A 16194-nucleotide genomic window follows, 5' to 3' on the forward strand; every position below is an offset into this window, starting at 1 on the left:
ATTTATTCATGAGAAAGAACCAGACATCACTCTGGTACATGTGCTGCTGGGTATTGAACTCAGGACCCCGTGTTTGAGAGTCCAGTGCTTTATTTTTATTTATTTATTTATTTTTGCCTCCAGGGTTGTCATTGGGGCTCGGTGCCTGCACTACAAGTCCACTGCTCCTGGAGGCTATTTTTTCCCTTTTGCTGCCCTTGTTGTTTATTGTTGTTGTTGTTGTTGTTGTTGTTGGACATGGCATATAGAAATAGAGGAGGGGAAAACAGAGAGAGGGAGAGAAAGATAGACACCTGCAGACCTGCTTCAGTGCTTGTGAAGCCACCCCTGTGCAGGTGGGGAGCCGGGGGCTGGAAATGGAATCCTTGTGCTGGTGCTTGCACTTTGTGCCATGTGCGCTTAACCTGCTGTGCTACTGCCCAGCCCCCTATCTCTGTCTCTTTATTTCTCTATCCCTATCTAAAAAATAAATAAATAAGGACCAACTGGTGGCACACCTGGTTAAGTGCACACATTATCATGCGCAAGGACTCAGGTTTGAGGCCCTGGTCCTGCAGGGGAGAAGCTTCACAAGTGGTGAAGCAGGTCTGCAGGTGTCTCTCTGTCTCTCTCCCTCCCCTCTCAATTTCTGTCTGTCCTAGCTTATGAAAATAGAAAGAAAATAAAAATGAACTCTGGGAGCAGTGGGTTCATAGTGCAGACACCAAACCCTAGCGATAACCCTGGTAATAAATATATAAATAAAATATTAAGAAAGAGAACCAGAGTATCACTCTGGTACATGCAGTGCCAGGGATCAAACTTAGGGCCTCACATTTGCAATTTCTGTCCTCTTCCACTGGTCCACCTCCTGGGATACCTTTTTTTTTTTTATTAAACATTCATTTATTAATTGGATAGAGACACAGAGAGAAAATTAAGAAGGGAAAGAGGAGATTAAAAGGGAGAGAGAGGCAGCTGCAGCCCCCCCCCCCCCCCCAGCAGACTGGGGACTGGGGACTGGGGACTTGATCCCCTGGCCTTGCCCATTGTAACATGTGTGCTCAACCGGTGTGCCACCTCCCACCCCCTATTCCCTCTTGGGTCGTGGTGCCAGGACCCCAGCGGTTTTCCAGCCTGACCAGGGCGGCACCTGCCCGGAGGCACCGCCCCCAGGTGGCAGCCCTCCCGCTGACTGCCCCACCCCGCCCCGTGTGCCCCCGCAGAGGAAGGCGAATACTTCCTGAAGGTGCTGATCCCCAGCTACGCGGCGGGCTCCATCATCGGCAAGGGCGGCCAGACCATCGTGCAGCTGCAGAAGGAGACGGGTGCCACCATCAAGCTGTCCAAGTCCAAAGACTTCTATCCGGGTGAGCCTGTGTGCCTGGGGACCCTCTCACCTGGGCCTGGACGAGGGGGCAGGGCGGCCCGGGGGGCAGTGATGGTGGACCGGCCAAGCTTGAGCAGATGGGGGGAGGGGGGACCAGGGCCAGACAATAGGCCTGCTGCATATTCATGAACTCATTTGCATGCTACACTGGCAGATGTGCCCCTTCCCACATACCTGCCCCTTTGGGTCAGTTGGAGAAGCTGGGGAGGGGGATTGGGGGGGCAGGTGTCAGGGTGTCCTCAGGGTTTGGGAAGCCAGCCATGTTATATACCCTCTACTCCTCTCCCCACCACACACTCTTTCCTTTGAGTTTCTGTCACCCCGTCGAGCCCCCTCTGAGGTTCACTGTGCCATTTTCAAGGCGTTTCTCTCAAATGTTTTCAATTTTCCCAGTCCTGTTGTCTTGAGTCTCCATTGTCATCGTCCCCCTGTTCTTTGTCTCTCAGTCTCTCTGATCCTCTGGTCTTCTGGTCTCTGTTTCTCATTCTCTCGGGCTCTTCCTCCTACCCGCCTTTTTTCCTTTCCCTCCACCTTTTGTATCCGGACATTTTTTTGCCTCTTGCTTTCTTAACTCTTCTTCTTTAAAAAGAAAAAAAGAAAAAAGAAGTATAGATAGATAGATAGATAGATAGATAGATAGATAGATAGATGATAGATAGATATGGCTGAGGGAGATAGTATAATGGTGATGCAAAAAAAGACTTTCATGCCTGAGTCTCTGAGATCCCAGGTTCAATCCCCAGTACCACCATCAGCCAGAGCTAAGCAGGGCTCTGGTCTTTCTCTTTCTCTCTCTCACTACCCCCCTCCTCTCTCTCTGTATATCTCTCATTAAAATAAAATATTTGGGGGAGTCGGGCTGTAGCGCAGCGGGTTAAGTGCAGGTGGCGCAAAGCACAAGGACCGGCATAAGGATCCCGGTTCGAACCCCAGCTCCCCACCTGCAGGGGAGTCGCTTCACAGGCGGTGAAGCGGGTCTGCAGGTGTCTATCTTTCTCTCCCCCTCTCTGTCTTCCCCTCCTCTCTCCATTTCTCTCTGTCCTATCCAACAACGACAACAACAATAATAACTACAACAATAAAACAACAAGGGCAACAAAAGGGAATAAATAAATAAAATATATTTTTTAAAAAATTTAAAAATAAATAAAATAAAATATTTAAGAATATATCATTATGGGGCTGGTTGGCACACCTGGTTGAGTACACACACTACAATGGGTAAGGACCCCGGTTTAAGCCGCAAGCCCCCACCTATGGGGGGAGCTTCACAAGTGCTAAAGGTCTCTCTGTCTCTCTCCCTCTTAACCTCCCAGTCCCCTATCAGTTTCTCTCTGTCTCTATCCAAAATAAATAAAGATTAATAGAAAGCATTTTAAAAATAAATAAATAAATAAATAAATAATAAATAAATAAATAAATAAATAAATATAGTGATCTGGGAGATGGTGTAGTGGATAAAGCACTGGACTTTCAAGCATGAAGTCCCAAGTTCAATCCCCAGCAGCACATGGACCAGAGTGATGTCAGGTTCTTTCTCTTTCTCATCCTATCTTTCTCATTAATAAATAAAATCTTAAAAAAAATAAAAATGTGGTCCAGGAAGTGGTGCAACAGATAAAGCATTGAACTCTCAAGCATGAGGTCCTGAGTTTGATCCCCAGCAGCACCAGAGTGATGTCAGGTTCTTTCTCTCTCTCCTCCTACCTTTCTAATAAATAAATTAAAAATAAAGTAAAATAGAAATAAGAATATATCATTGTCTTTTTAAAAAATGTTCGTTATCATAAGAAGGAGTGCGGTCCAGGAGGTGGCACAGTGGGGTAAAGCGTTTGACTCTCAAGTGTGAAGTCCTGAGTTCAGTCCCCAGCAGCACATGTACCAGAGTAATGTCTGGTTCTTTCTCTCTCTCCTCCTATTCTTTCTAATCAATCAATCAATAAAAATCTTAAAAAAAAAAAAAAAAAAGAAGAAGAAGAAGGAGAGAGAAAGAGAACCAGAGCATCATTTTGGCATATTCAAGACCAAAGGTTGGACTGAGGACCTTGTGTTTTCAAACCCAGTGCTCAACCATTGTGCTGCCTCCCAGGCTGCTTATAAAAACTTTTTCTTTGTCTTGATTTTATGTTTGTTTTTGCCAGAGCACTACTCAACTCTGGCTTCTGGTGGTACAGGGAATTGAACCCGGAACTTTAGAGCCTCAAGTATTAGTCTCTTTGCATAACTTTTATGCTATCTCTCCTGCCCAGCTATCCCCTTTGTCTCCCTCCCTCTTTGATGATTTATTTATTTATGAGATACAGAGTAGAATGAGACCAGAACATTGCTCAGCTCTGGTATAAAGAGGTTCCAGGGATTAGACCTGGGACCTCTAAGGCCCCTAGCATGCAAGTCCTGTACTCTGATGTTAACTATCCTCCAGCCTCCCAACTCTTTCTATACAGTCATCTGCTCAACTGGTATTTCATAGCTGATGGGTGGCTACTTGAATGGGCTTAACCCTCATTTTAAAAAAACTTTTAAAAATTATCTTTATTTATTTACTAGTTAGAGGCAGGCATAAATTGAGAGGGAAGGGGGTGGTAGGGATGGAGAGAGACAGAGAGACACCTGCAGCCCTGCTTCACCACTTGCAAAGCTTTTCCCCTGCAGGTGGGGACCAGGGGCTTGAACCTGGGTCTTATGCATTATAACATGTGTGCTCAACCAGGTGTGCCACCACCTGGCCCCAATCCTCATTTTTTTCTTTTGCCTCCAGGGTTATTGCTGGGGCTTGGTGTCTGCACCACAAATCCACTGCTCCTGGAGGCTTCTATTTTTTTCCCCCTTTTGTTGCCCTTGTTGTTTTATTGTTATTGTGATTATTATTGTTGTTGTTATTGCTGTCATTGTTGTTGGATGGGACAGAGAGAAATGGAGAGAGGAGGGGAAGATAGGGAGAGAGAAAGATAGACACCTGCAGACCTGCTTCACTGCTTGTGAAGCCACCCCTGTGCAGGTGAGGAGCCGGGGGCTCAAACCGGTATCCTTATACCGGTCCTTGCACTTCACACCATGTGTGCTTAACCCACTGCACTACCGCCTGACCCCCCTCATTTTTTTAATATTAATATTCTAGGGGGCTGGGCAGTAGCACACCCAGTGAAGCACAAATAGTACTATGTACAAGGATCCACATAGGGATCCAAGTTCGAGCCCCTAGCTCCCCATCTGAAGGAGGAACTTTTCACAAGTGGTGAAGCAGGTCTGCAGGTGTCTCTCTGTCTCTCTCCCTCTCTATCTTCCCCTCCTCTCTCAATTTCTGTCTTTATCCAATAAAATGGAAATATATATATATATATATATATATATATATATATATATATATATGTCCACTAGGAGCAGTGGACTCGTAGTGCCAGCACTGAGCCCCAGCAATAACCCTGGAGGGAAAAAGAAAAAGGGACAAAAAGGTGAGGGTATAGCATAATGGTTATGCAAAGAGACTTTTATGCCTGAGGATCTCAAGTCCCAAGTTCAATCCCCCACACCGCCATAAGCCACTGAGCAGTACTCTGGTAAAAAAAAAAAAAAAAAAAAAAAAGAATATTTTATTTATATATTGGATAGAGACAGAGATAGAAGGGAGAGCTAGAGAGGGAGAGGAAAAAATAGATACCTGCAGCTCTGCTTCACCACTCATGAGGCTTCCCTCCTGTAGGCGGGTCCTGGAGACTTGAATCCAGGTCCTTGTGCAGGGTAGCATGTGCACTCAGATAGATACACCTCCACCCAGCCCAGACTCTCATTTCTTTCCACTTCTGCTCGCCCCTCCCTGCCTTTGCATTTCTGTCTTCCAAATTTCCACACCCTGATTATTTTTGTCCTCCCTCCAAATTCTGCCCTTTATTTTTATTTTTTGCTTCTCCTTCATCTCCACCCCCCTACATTTTGCAAGACCCCTCTGCTCTCTCGAAACCTCCTCAAGGCCCCTCCATCTGTCCCTCCTACCAGGTGAGCTCTGACATCTAGGACTCCAGTCCAGGCCCCTGAGTTGCATCTTTGTCCAGCACCACTTCTTGTTCATCCTTAATCCCCGTGGAGTTTTTAGGTCAAATACCAGCTCTGCAGCCAGGGTCAGAACACATTCATTTTCATGCTTTTCCTCCACCTCCCCCCGACTCTCCCCATCTCACTAAGCAGCTTTGGCAAGAGGTTTACAGAAAAGTCAGGGAACCCAGTGCACCCTCCCCTACCCCCCCTCACCATGCCCCAGTACCCCCCCCACACACACACACACAAGATATGACTGAGACCTCTTCTTGGGACATGCATCCAAGGACACTTGGGACCTCAGTACTGAAGCACATTCTGTGACAAGAGATGTGTCACCTTCTCCCAACTCAGTGACACAGTGAGAACTCCAGAGAGTGAGACTAGGGTTGGCTTTTCTGGACCCAGCTCTGTTCAGACAGCAGCAGGAACCCTGTATGTGTGGCCAGCCCGCAACCCCCGCCCCACCTTAGACATGTAGGGCACAGTCCCCTGTATCCTGGTCCTATCCCTGGACTTGCCAAGGCCCCCAGGAACACAAAAATGGAGACGCTCCTGCTATGACATACCTGGCCAACACCTATTCGTTCATTTATTCATGCATGTGTTCCTTCCACACATATCCTCTGACCACCTCTTTGATGCCAGCTCTGAGGTGGATGGGGGTGGGGAGACAGCAGTGCCACACTTAGCTCTCTGGGGCCTCACTGCCCTGTAGGGGAAACACAGCAAGGGACAATGACCCAGAGTGGTCAGTGCAGGGATGGGGAAGCCCACAGGACGATGGGAACCCAGAGAGGACACTTCCCCCACACTGGGGAGGGCAAGGAGGGCTTCCTGGAGGAGTGGCCCAAATACTCAGAGTGAGCTCGGTGAAGAGCATGTAGGGTAATCCAGGAAAAGGAAATAAAATGTCCAGAGGCAGAGGGTGGTGAGAATGGGACTGGTTAGTCCAGCATGGAAGACAGATGAGAAGTGACAGTGGTGAAAAGTGAAAGTGCTCTCTGCTTCACACACACACACACACACACACACACACACACACACACACACACACCTGTGTATCTACCACTTGAAACATAACCCCATCTGACCCTTGACCTCTAGGAAGGAGCAGAGGACACAGAGTCCCCACCTTGGTACAGGAAATGTCAAGCCCCAGATCCAGTCCTTTCAGGTCATCTGGGGAGAAACAAGGACCCAGAAAGAGGCCCATGCACCTGTGCACGGCCAGGCGTACTCCCGCTCTCTCACCCACACGCCCTAGAAATTCTCAGCCATTTCTGCCTCAGAGCATCTGCCTAGAGCTCCACACTCTCCTGCAGGAAAGCTGCCTGCTTTCATTATTGCCAGTGATCTGATATGTATTAGAACGTACCTGCCCAATATTTTTCAAATTGTGATTTGTATAGTCTTACAATCCTCTACTAATTATGATTTGATTCCAAGGTTACTTTTTTTTTTGGATAGAGACAGAAATAGAGAGGGAAGTATAAGGAGAGAGGGAAAGAGGGGGAGGGGGACCTGCAGCACTGCTCCACCACTCTTGAAGCTTCCCCCCTGTAGTTGGGGACTGGGGGCTTGAACGTGGGTCCTTGTGCACTGTATGTATGCTCAACTAGGTGTGCCACCACCCAGCCTCTCAAGGTTTACTTTTTAAAAGATTTATTTCAGTGGGCCTGGCAGTGGCACATCCAGCTAAGCACATATATCAGGAACAAGGACCCAGGTTTGAGCCCCTGCTCCCCACCTTCTGGAGCAATGAAGCAGGTCTGAAGGTGTGTGTGTGTGTGTGTGTGTGTGTGTGTGTGTGTGTGTGTGTGTGTGTGTCCCTCTCTCCATCTCCTTCTTCCCTCTCAATTTTTCTCTGTCCTGTCATAAAAATAGGAGAGGAAGAAAGAAAGCCTGTAGAGTTGTAGTGCCAGCACTGAGCCCCAGCAATAACCCTGGTGACAATAAAAATAATAATAATTAGAAAAATATTTATTTCTTTTTTACTCTCTATTATTTTAAGATAGAGACAGAAAAGGTAGTGGAGGATGGGCTTGAACTAGGGTCGTATACACATGGTGAGCCATCCCCCCAAAAAAAGTGTTTATTAATGAGAGAATGAGAGCATCTCTCTAACATGTCTGGTGATGCCGGGGTTCAAACTCAAGATCTCATGCCTGCAATCTGGCACTTTCACTACTGTGTCATCTCTCGGGCCACTAAATGCAAAATCTTAAGTGTCAATGAGTGATATCACACATATTCTTTTTTTTTTTCTTTCTTACTACCAGAAGCACAAAATGCACAACTGCAGTTTTATGATTGCCTCCAAAACTCACTCACACTCTCCCTCTCCATGAATCTCCAGTTAAGTACAGGTTGGTGCAGTGGTTAGAAACCCAAAGGCAGAAGCCAGGTGCCTGAGTTCACAGCCCTCATCTTTCATTCCTGGCTGAGGGAACCCCAAACTCTCTCAGTTTTACCAGCAGTAAATCAAGAAAAACAATAGTGCTTGCCTCAGATATTAAGTGACCACACACACACATATGTATGTATGTGCATATGTGGTGCTTCGAACAATGTCTGGCACTCAACGTTATGTAAGCACCAGCTGTTTGTACTGGACATACTTTCAGGGTTTAACTGAACCCGCCATGTCCACATGGACCCAGGTGAGGAGATACAGGGGTGGGGACTCATGGCCTGCCTGAGCTGGGAGGAAGCCACCTCTGACTCTCCCTGGGGCTCCCCTTCCCCCCCAGTTCCCACTCTGACCCACACCCTTTCCTATTTACACCCAGACGGAGGCAGCCTGCACACTGACTCACCCTTGGCTCAGGCGGAGCCATTGTTTGGGGGTGGGGGTGGGCGAAGCGGGGAACAGTGGCCCAGAGGAGATGGGGGATCTGTCCACTGCCCTGGTGACCCACTACAGTGACCCCCAGATATATGGGGAGACTGGTTTGCGGGGGACAGGGGGGGAGGGGAGGCCAAGCTCAAAGTGGTAACACAGACAGGCTACGCTAACATAGATACTCAGGGACATCAGGCACTTGGCTGCCAAGTGTCCCAGACGCACGGGCACATGGAGTTGGCACACACTCAGGGCCTTTTAAAATCCCGGGGATGGAGGTGATCCTGTGGACAGCACCCCACCCAGGGACATACATGCTCGTGCATGTGCGTACACCACTCATCACACATGCTGAGGTTCACCCGGACATTCACTCTCCCACAAAGCAGTCCTCGTAGTACCTGCTTTGTCTGACTGTCACACACACACACACACACACACACACACACACGTACATCCATTATCATCTTTCACACCGACACCTGGTCTGCTGATTGCACTCTCTCTCTCTCTAATTATCTTTACTTATTTATTGGATAGAGACAGCCTGAAATTGAGAGGAATTGGATGATAGAAAGGGAGAGGGACAGAGAGACACTGCAGCCCTGCTTCACCATTCGCAAAGCTTTCCCCCTGCAGCTGGGGACTGGGTGCTCAAATCCAGGTCCTTGTGCCCTGTGACATGAACACACAAACAGGTGCTCCACCACACAGCCCTCTGATTACTCACTCTCTGTTTCATGTTCACACACATTAGTCATAAAGACTTGTCAGCCTTCTCCCACACGTCAGTCATCCACATAGTTTTTGTTGTTGCTGTTATTATTATTGATTCTCTCCACAGGTGAGGACAAGGGGCTTGAACCTGGGTCTTTGCACATAGTAATGTGTGCACTCAACTAGGTGCAACACCACCAAGCCCCTTTGGTAGTTTTTTGAACACCTAGACATGTCCTACCCTCTATTTTCTCTTACACGTGTGGAGACACACACAGACACACTACTATAGTCTTTTTAAATTTTTTAATATTTATTCCCTTTTGTTGCCCTTGTTCTTTTTATATTGTTGTAGTTATTGTTATTGATCTCATTATTGTTGGATAGGACAGAGAGAAATGGAGAGAGGAGAGAAAGACAGACACCTGCAGACTTGCTTTACCACCTGTGAAGCAACTTCCCTGCAGGTGGGGAGCTGGGACTCGAACCGGGATCCTTGCGCTGATCCTGGCGCTTCGCGCCACGTGCACTTAACCCACTGTGCTACCACCCAACTCCCTCAAATAAGCCTTTTAAAAAAGAAAGGATCTCAGGATTCTGACTGGGTGAATGTCTACCACTTTAAAACTGTATAATGGGGAGTCAGGCGATAGCTCACTGGGTTAAGCACAGGTGGCGCAAAAAGACCCCGGTTCGAGCCCCCGGCTCTCCACCTGCTGGGAGTCACTTCACAGGCAGTGAAGCAGGTCTGCAGGTGTCTATCTTTCTCTCTTCCTCTCTGTCTTCCCCATCTCTCTCCATTTCTCTCTGTCCTATCCAACAATGACGACATCAATAACAACAACAATCATAACTACAACAAGGGCAACAAAAAGAGAATAAATATTTTTTTAAAAAAGACTTGTTTTATGAGACAGACAGAGAGAGAGCGAGCATCCCTGACCAGAGCACTGCTTTATTCCAGTGTATGTGGAACCTGGGGCCTCACACATTCTACACCCCACCTACAGGGCCACCACTTCTGCTGCAAGATTTTTTTAAAGATTTATTTATTGGGGTCAAAAGATAGCTTACTAAGTATAGCACACATTTTCCCATGCATGAGGACCCAGTTTATTAAGTCCCAGTCACCAGAGGAGAATCAATGGAAAGCTCCACAGACAGTGGAGTGCTTCTATGGTGTCCCCTCCTCGCTGTCTCCCTCTCTGTCTTTTGTAAAATCACACTTTATTAGATTATAAGATTATAGGGGTATAATTCTACTCCACTCCCACCACCAAGGTCTTGTGCTCCCACCTCTGTCTTTTTTTTTTTAATTTTAAAATATTTTTATTTACTTATTTTCCCTGTTGTTGCCCTTGTTGTTTTATTGTTGTTGTAGTTATGATTGTGGTTGTTACTGATGTCGTCGTTGTTGGACAGGACAGAGAGAAATGGAGAGAGGAGGGGAAGACAGAGAGAGGGAGAGAAAGACAGACACCTGCAGATCTGCTTCACCCCCTGTGAAGCGACCCCCCTGCAGGTGGGGAGCCGGGGACTTGAACTGGGATCCTTGAGCAGGTCCTTGCACTTCGTGCCATGTGCGCGTAACCCATTGTGCTACCGCCAGACTCCCTCCCCCCCATCTTTTTTTTTAGCTGAATTTAAAAGGAAGAGAGAGAGAGAGAGTGCGTTAGTGACTGACTGACTGACTGACTGACCGACTACTAAGAGCAGTGGAACTGCACAGCTATGAAACTCTGACACATAAAATGGGAGGAGACTGGACAGTAGCGCAGTGAGTTAAGCACACATGGAGCAAAGCACAGGGGCCAGTGACTCCTAGTTCAAGCCCCCGGCTCCCCACCTGCAGGGGGGTGTCACTTCACAAGCAGTGAAGCAGGTCTGCAGATGTCTTTCTCCGTCTTTATCCCCTCCTCTCTCGATTTCTCTGTCCTACCCAACAACAACAGCAGCTATGGCAACAGTAACAATAACAACTATAACAAGGGCAACAAAATGGGAAAAATGGCCTCCGGGAGCAGCGAATTTGTAGTGCAGGCACCAAGCCCCAGCGATAACGCTGGAGAAAAAAAATAATGGGGGCCGAGTGTTGGTGCAGCAGGCGAAATGCTCATAGTACAAAGTGTAAGGACCTGCATAAAGATCTTGGTTCCAGCTGGGGATGGGGGGATTGCTTCACAAGTGCTGAAGCAGGTATGCCGGTGTCTTTCTCTTCCCCTCTCTATTTTCCTCTCCTCTCTCAATTTTTCTTTGTCCTATCCAAAATAAATAAGTAAATAAAATGGCTGCAGGAGCAGTGGATTCATAGTGCAGGCACCAAGCTCCAGTGATAAACCCTACAGGCAAAACAAAAGATTTGGGGGTTGGGCAGTGACACACTCAGTTAAGCACACAGGCTACCATGTACAAGGAGCCAGGTCTGAGCCCACTCCTCACCTGCAGGAGGAATGCTTCACAAGCAGTGAAGTAGGTCTGTAGGTGTGTCTCTCTCTTCCTCTCTATCTCTTCCTTCCCTCTCAGTTTCTGTCTGACCTATCCAGTTAGAAAATGGAAACAGAAAGAAATGGCTGCTAAGCGTGGTGGATTTATAGTGTTGGCACCAAGCCCCAGCAATAACCAACCCTGGTGGCAAGAAAAGGGAGAGAAAAAAAGGATCTAGCTGTTATTGTATTAAGGAAGGGGGAGTGGGAGCATCACTCTGGCCTATGTGATTCTAGGGGTCAAGCTCAGGACCTCCCACATGCAACATTGGATTCTTTCTCTTTCTCTGAACTCTTACACATACACTCAGCTCAGTCTCACAAGTTGAGTACAAAACCTTGCTCATCACAGCCCACGCCCAGCATCTTTCCCACACATGAAAGTGCACACAGGCCTGTTACTAAAGCCACCAGGCTTGTGCAGTCTGTTCATCCCTTGGTCCCTCCTGCTTTCTCTTATGCACAGATCAAAGTACTCTGGCCAGCCCTGCCCAGGTCTACACATGCGCGCGCATGCGCACGCGCACACACGCGCGCACACACACACACACACACACTCACACACACACACACACACACACACACACACACACACTCATAAAGGTGCCAGAATTCAAATCACAGCCAATATCTTGGAGAATCTACAACACTAACGCCCACTCTTCCATGACTTGCCTTTGCCCTACTCCCCCCACCACCACCCCACCCTTATCCACACCCTTGCCCTCCCCCACCCCTCAGCCCTCCATCTGGTGGGCTTGGGCAGGCACTAGGGCCTTGCTTCTGTCTCCCCCTCCCCCAGTCCTTCCCCATCCTCTCCAAAAGCCCAGAGGCCTTAGCTGCAGGCTTTCAGGAGTTGCCATGGCAACGAGGCCTCAGTCCCTAGTCCCCCTGGGGGTGGGCTGAGGACCTGGCCAGCCAGACCGATAAGGGGGTTCCAGTTACTGTGGCAACCATTGCAGGCCTGAGCTCTCAGCTTCTAGAAAGGGTGGAGGGGGAGTGGAGAGTAAATGAATGGTTGCCAAAGCAACCAGGCGCGAGGGGCAAGGACTGGGAAGAGGCAGCTGAGCCCCATCTCCCCTGCCCAGGCTGCTGTGGGCACCAAAGCACTTAAGCATCATTCTTCTATCCCCTGGGGTTGTCTTAAGTGAGGGAGCTGCAGTGCAAATTATGAAACAGGCATTCCACTTATTCTCCCAGCTCCCCATTATAACCCAGGAGCCCATGCCAGCTTGCCCAGGCGTGACACGTGACATGGGGCTTGTCAGGTCTGCCCTCAGGAACCCTTTTCTCTTCCTCATAAATGGGGCCTGTCTCTCAGGAACGTCCCCAAGCCTGTCTAATGTGTGTCCTCTCTCTCGCCCTCGCTCTCCAGGAACCACAGAGCGAGTATGCCTGGTACAAGGCACGGCAGAGGCCTTGAATGCTGTGCACAGCTTTATTGCTGAGAAGGTCCGAGAAATCCCACAGGCAATGACCAAGCCTGAGGTGGTCAACATCCTTCAACCTCAAACCACGATGAACCCCGACAGAGCCAAACAGGTCAGCATGAGTATACTGGGTTTCTGGAAGGCCACTAAGATTTGGGAGAAGATACTCCTCCTTTGTCACTGGATTATTATGGAAAGTCAGTGGGGTAATGTTGATAAAAAAAAAAAAAAAAAAGTCTTAGCAATCAAATAATACGGTAGCAGCTGTTGTTATTGTTATTATTATTTAGCTTAAGGACTCCAGGTCTGTCGGATTAGGCTTGTTTCTGAGAGTGAAGGTGCATTTGGCTCAGACTCTCCGCTTATCCCTCCTTTCTGGAATGCTCTAGATCGCCCTCTTCCTTCCATCTCAACCCATTGTTTCAAAGTAAACTGCTCCCACTTCCTGTCCCCACCGGAAATGACCTCAGAGACCGCCAAGCCGCATCCAGCACTTGAGCGATGCCATCGTGGACTCCCTCTCTCCAGTCATGACCACTAGAGAGTCGCCACCATTATTGGAGAAGTGAGATTTCGTAGGCGAGAGAGAGTCCGCTCCTGGAGGGATGAATGGAAGGAAGGAGGAGGGCGGTGCCTCGCGGTTGCCACGGTTACGGGGAAAAGCACCGGCGAAGGGGCGTGGCCACAAGCGGACCAATCGCATCGCGGTCCTGCAGTTGCCATGGCCACGATGCGCGCGGGCAGGTGGGCTGCCAGTGAATCCCGGGGCTGCTCGCTCCTGACCGGCAGGGAGCAAAGGGGAGGGGGACACGGACCCGCTCGCACTGTCATTTGGTGCAAAGGGTGGAAGAGCCCCGGGCGAGCGTACGGGCCGCTTGTGAGGGTTTCTTAACGTCTACCTAGAAGCAGAGACAAAAGGGCCTTGGTAAAATCGGGAATTCTTGGTATCCCCGAGATGGGGGAGACTACGGGGCCTGGTTTTTACCCCCAGGTTCTTGGAAGAAAACGGTGGAACAAAAGCTCCGGAAGAATGCAACTGGAGGGGACTGCCCCATCCCCCTCAAAAAAAAAAAAAAAGAGCAAATTTGGGGCTTGGAGCAAGAGTGCTGTCCTTGGTGCTGAAGCTGCTCTGCTACTTACACTCGAATCCCTTGCCACCAGCAAGCTACAGCTCACCTGTAGTTTTTAGGAAGAGAAAGGTACAGCCTGTTCCCTCTGCCTTGGTCACGGCCACGAAAGGCCCAGGGTTCAGCCAGAGTTTATGCTTGTTACAAAGAAAATGGGATCAGTACCATTTGTGCCTCAGCCTCCCATCCACCCCTAAATCCAGAAGGAATCTGAGCTAGTGGAGTCAAAGTGTTATAAAGGCAGGTTTGGTCACTGTATTTTTGGGAGTGTAAGGGGGCTCCAAAGAATGAGGGAGATGTAGACAAATCCAGGTTCTGGAGTCAGGTGTTGAGTTGAATCTTCCTCTGGTGTGTGTATGTGTGTGTGTGTGTGTGTGTGTGTGTTTAAGATTTTACGTATTTATTAATGAGAAAGATAGGAGAGAGAGGAAGAACCAGACATCACTGTGGCACATGTGCTGCAGGGGATTGAACTCAGGATCTCATGTTTGAGAGTCCAGTGCCTTATCCACTACCTCACCTCCCAGACCACCCTCTGGCGTGTCTTAATCCCTATAATTCTACTACCCCATGAGTTCAAAATTCTAAACATGTATTATCCTAAAACTCTAGCATGCTAACATCTTGAGGCCCTGGGAGTCTGGAAGCACATGTGACTGAAATCTCTCTGAGGTGCTGTGGCTCTCCAATCTGGTTCTGCCATGCAGGCAGCCACTGAGCACAGGGCTCTTCCCATGTGCCAGGCATGATGCTATCACCTTGGCAATGGGACTAAGATGTTTTGTACCCAGAGGCCATCTTAGTGGTAGAGTACAGGATGTAATGTATGCATGAGGTCCCAAGTTAAGCCCCTGGTATTGCATATGCCAGAGTGACGCTATGGTCTCTCTCCCTCTAAATAATATTTAGGACTGAAATGGACTGGGGAGACAGCTTAATGGTTCTGCAAGAGACTTTCCTGCCTGTGGCTCTGAGGTCCCAGTCAATCCCCAGCACCACCATAAGCCAAAGCTGTGCAGTGCTCTGGTGTCAGTCTCTCTTCTTCTTCTTCTTCTTCTTCTCCCCTCCCTCCATCTCTCTCTTTCTCCTATAAATAAATAAATAATATATATATATATTAATGTTTTTATTTTCCCTTTTCTTGCCCTTGTCTTTTTATTGTTGTAGTAGTTATTACTGGTGTTGTTATTGATGTTGTCATTGTGAGATAGGACAGAGAGAAATGGAGAGAGGAGGGGAAGACAGAGAGGGGGAGAGAAAGACACCTGCAGACCTGCTTCACCGCCTGTGAAGTGACTCCCCTGCAGGTGGAGAGCTGGTAGCTTGAACTAGGTTCCTTATGCAGGTTCTTGCGCTTTGTGCTTAACCCACTGTGCTACCACCCGACTCCCAGTCCTGAGTATTTTTAAAAAAATATATTTTACCTGCATATTTTCCAGAGCTGTGGGTCAAAATCTGTAATGATTAAAAAGAAAAGAAAAAAAAAAAAAAAGACTTGAGCAGAGCCAGGAAAGAGGGGTGTGTGTGTGTGTCTAGGATTATCATGGGGCTTGGTGCCTGCACTATGAATCCACTGCTCCTAGAGGCCATTTTTCCCATTTTTTGTTGCCCTGTTGTTGTTGCTATTGAATAGGACAGAGAGAAATGGAGAGAGGAGGGGAAGACAGAGGGGAAGAAAAAGATAGACACCTGCAGACCTGCTTCACCACCTGTGAAGTAACCCCCATGCAGATTGGGAGCTGGGAGCTGGAACCTGCATCTTTACACCGGTCCTTGCATTTTGTGCCATGTGCACTTAATCCGCTGCACTACTGCCCGGCCCCAACAGCATATTCTTTTCTGTGTTTAAGGGGTCCATGTTCAAGCCTCTGGCTGGCACCACATGGGAACAGATAACAGGTGCTGTAATGTCTCTTCTCTCTGTCTCTTTCTCACTGTATATCTCTTGTCTCTATCTTAATTTTTTTTGATGAATAAATAAAAATAGCCCACCATGAGCAGTAGAGTTGTGCAGTGCAAAACCTTAGCATGGCCAAATGGGATGGGGGTTGGAGATACTTGGACATTAATGCATAAGGCCGTTAACCTTTTAGGTGCTGCGTGGAGGGGAGGTTCCAGGGGTTCCAGGGACATGAGACAGGGTAGAGTTGCTGGGTAGTTACTAAAAAAAAGGGGGGGACCTGGAGTACTA

General features: G+C 48.3%; 1 protein-coding gene across 1 annotated transcript in view; it reads left to right on the forward strand.

Moving 5' to 3' along the window:
* NOVA2 (NOVA alternative splicing regulator 2) overlaps positions 1 to 16194 on the forward strand; it is a 42168-nt gene that overhangs the window by 19438 nt on the left and 6536 nt on the right. Inside the window, exons 2-3 of the mRNA XM_060186100.1 lie at positions 1206 to 1349; positions 12822 to 12988. Coding sequence (XP_060042083.1) covers positions 1206 to 1349; positions 12822 to 12988 — 311 coding nt within the window. The remainder of the gene's footprint in view (positions 1 to 1205; positions 1350 to 12821; positions 12989 to 16194) is intronic.

Source organism: Erinaceus europaeus, chromosome 2 (assembly GCF_950295315.1).
Source record: "Erinaceus europaeus chromosome 2, mEriEur2.1, whole genome shotgun sequence".
Classification (NCBI taxonomy): Eukaryota; Metazoa; Chordata; class Mammalia; order Eulipotyphla; family Erinaceidae; genus Erinaceus; species Erinaceus europaeus.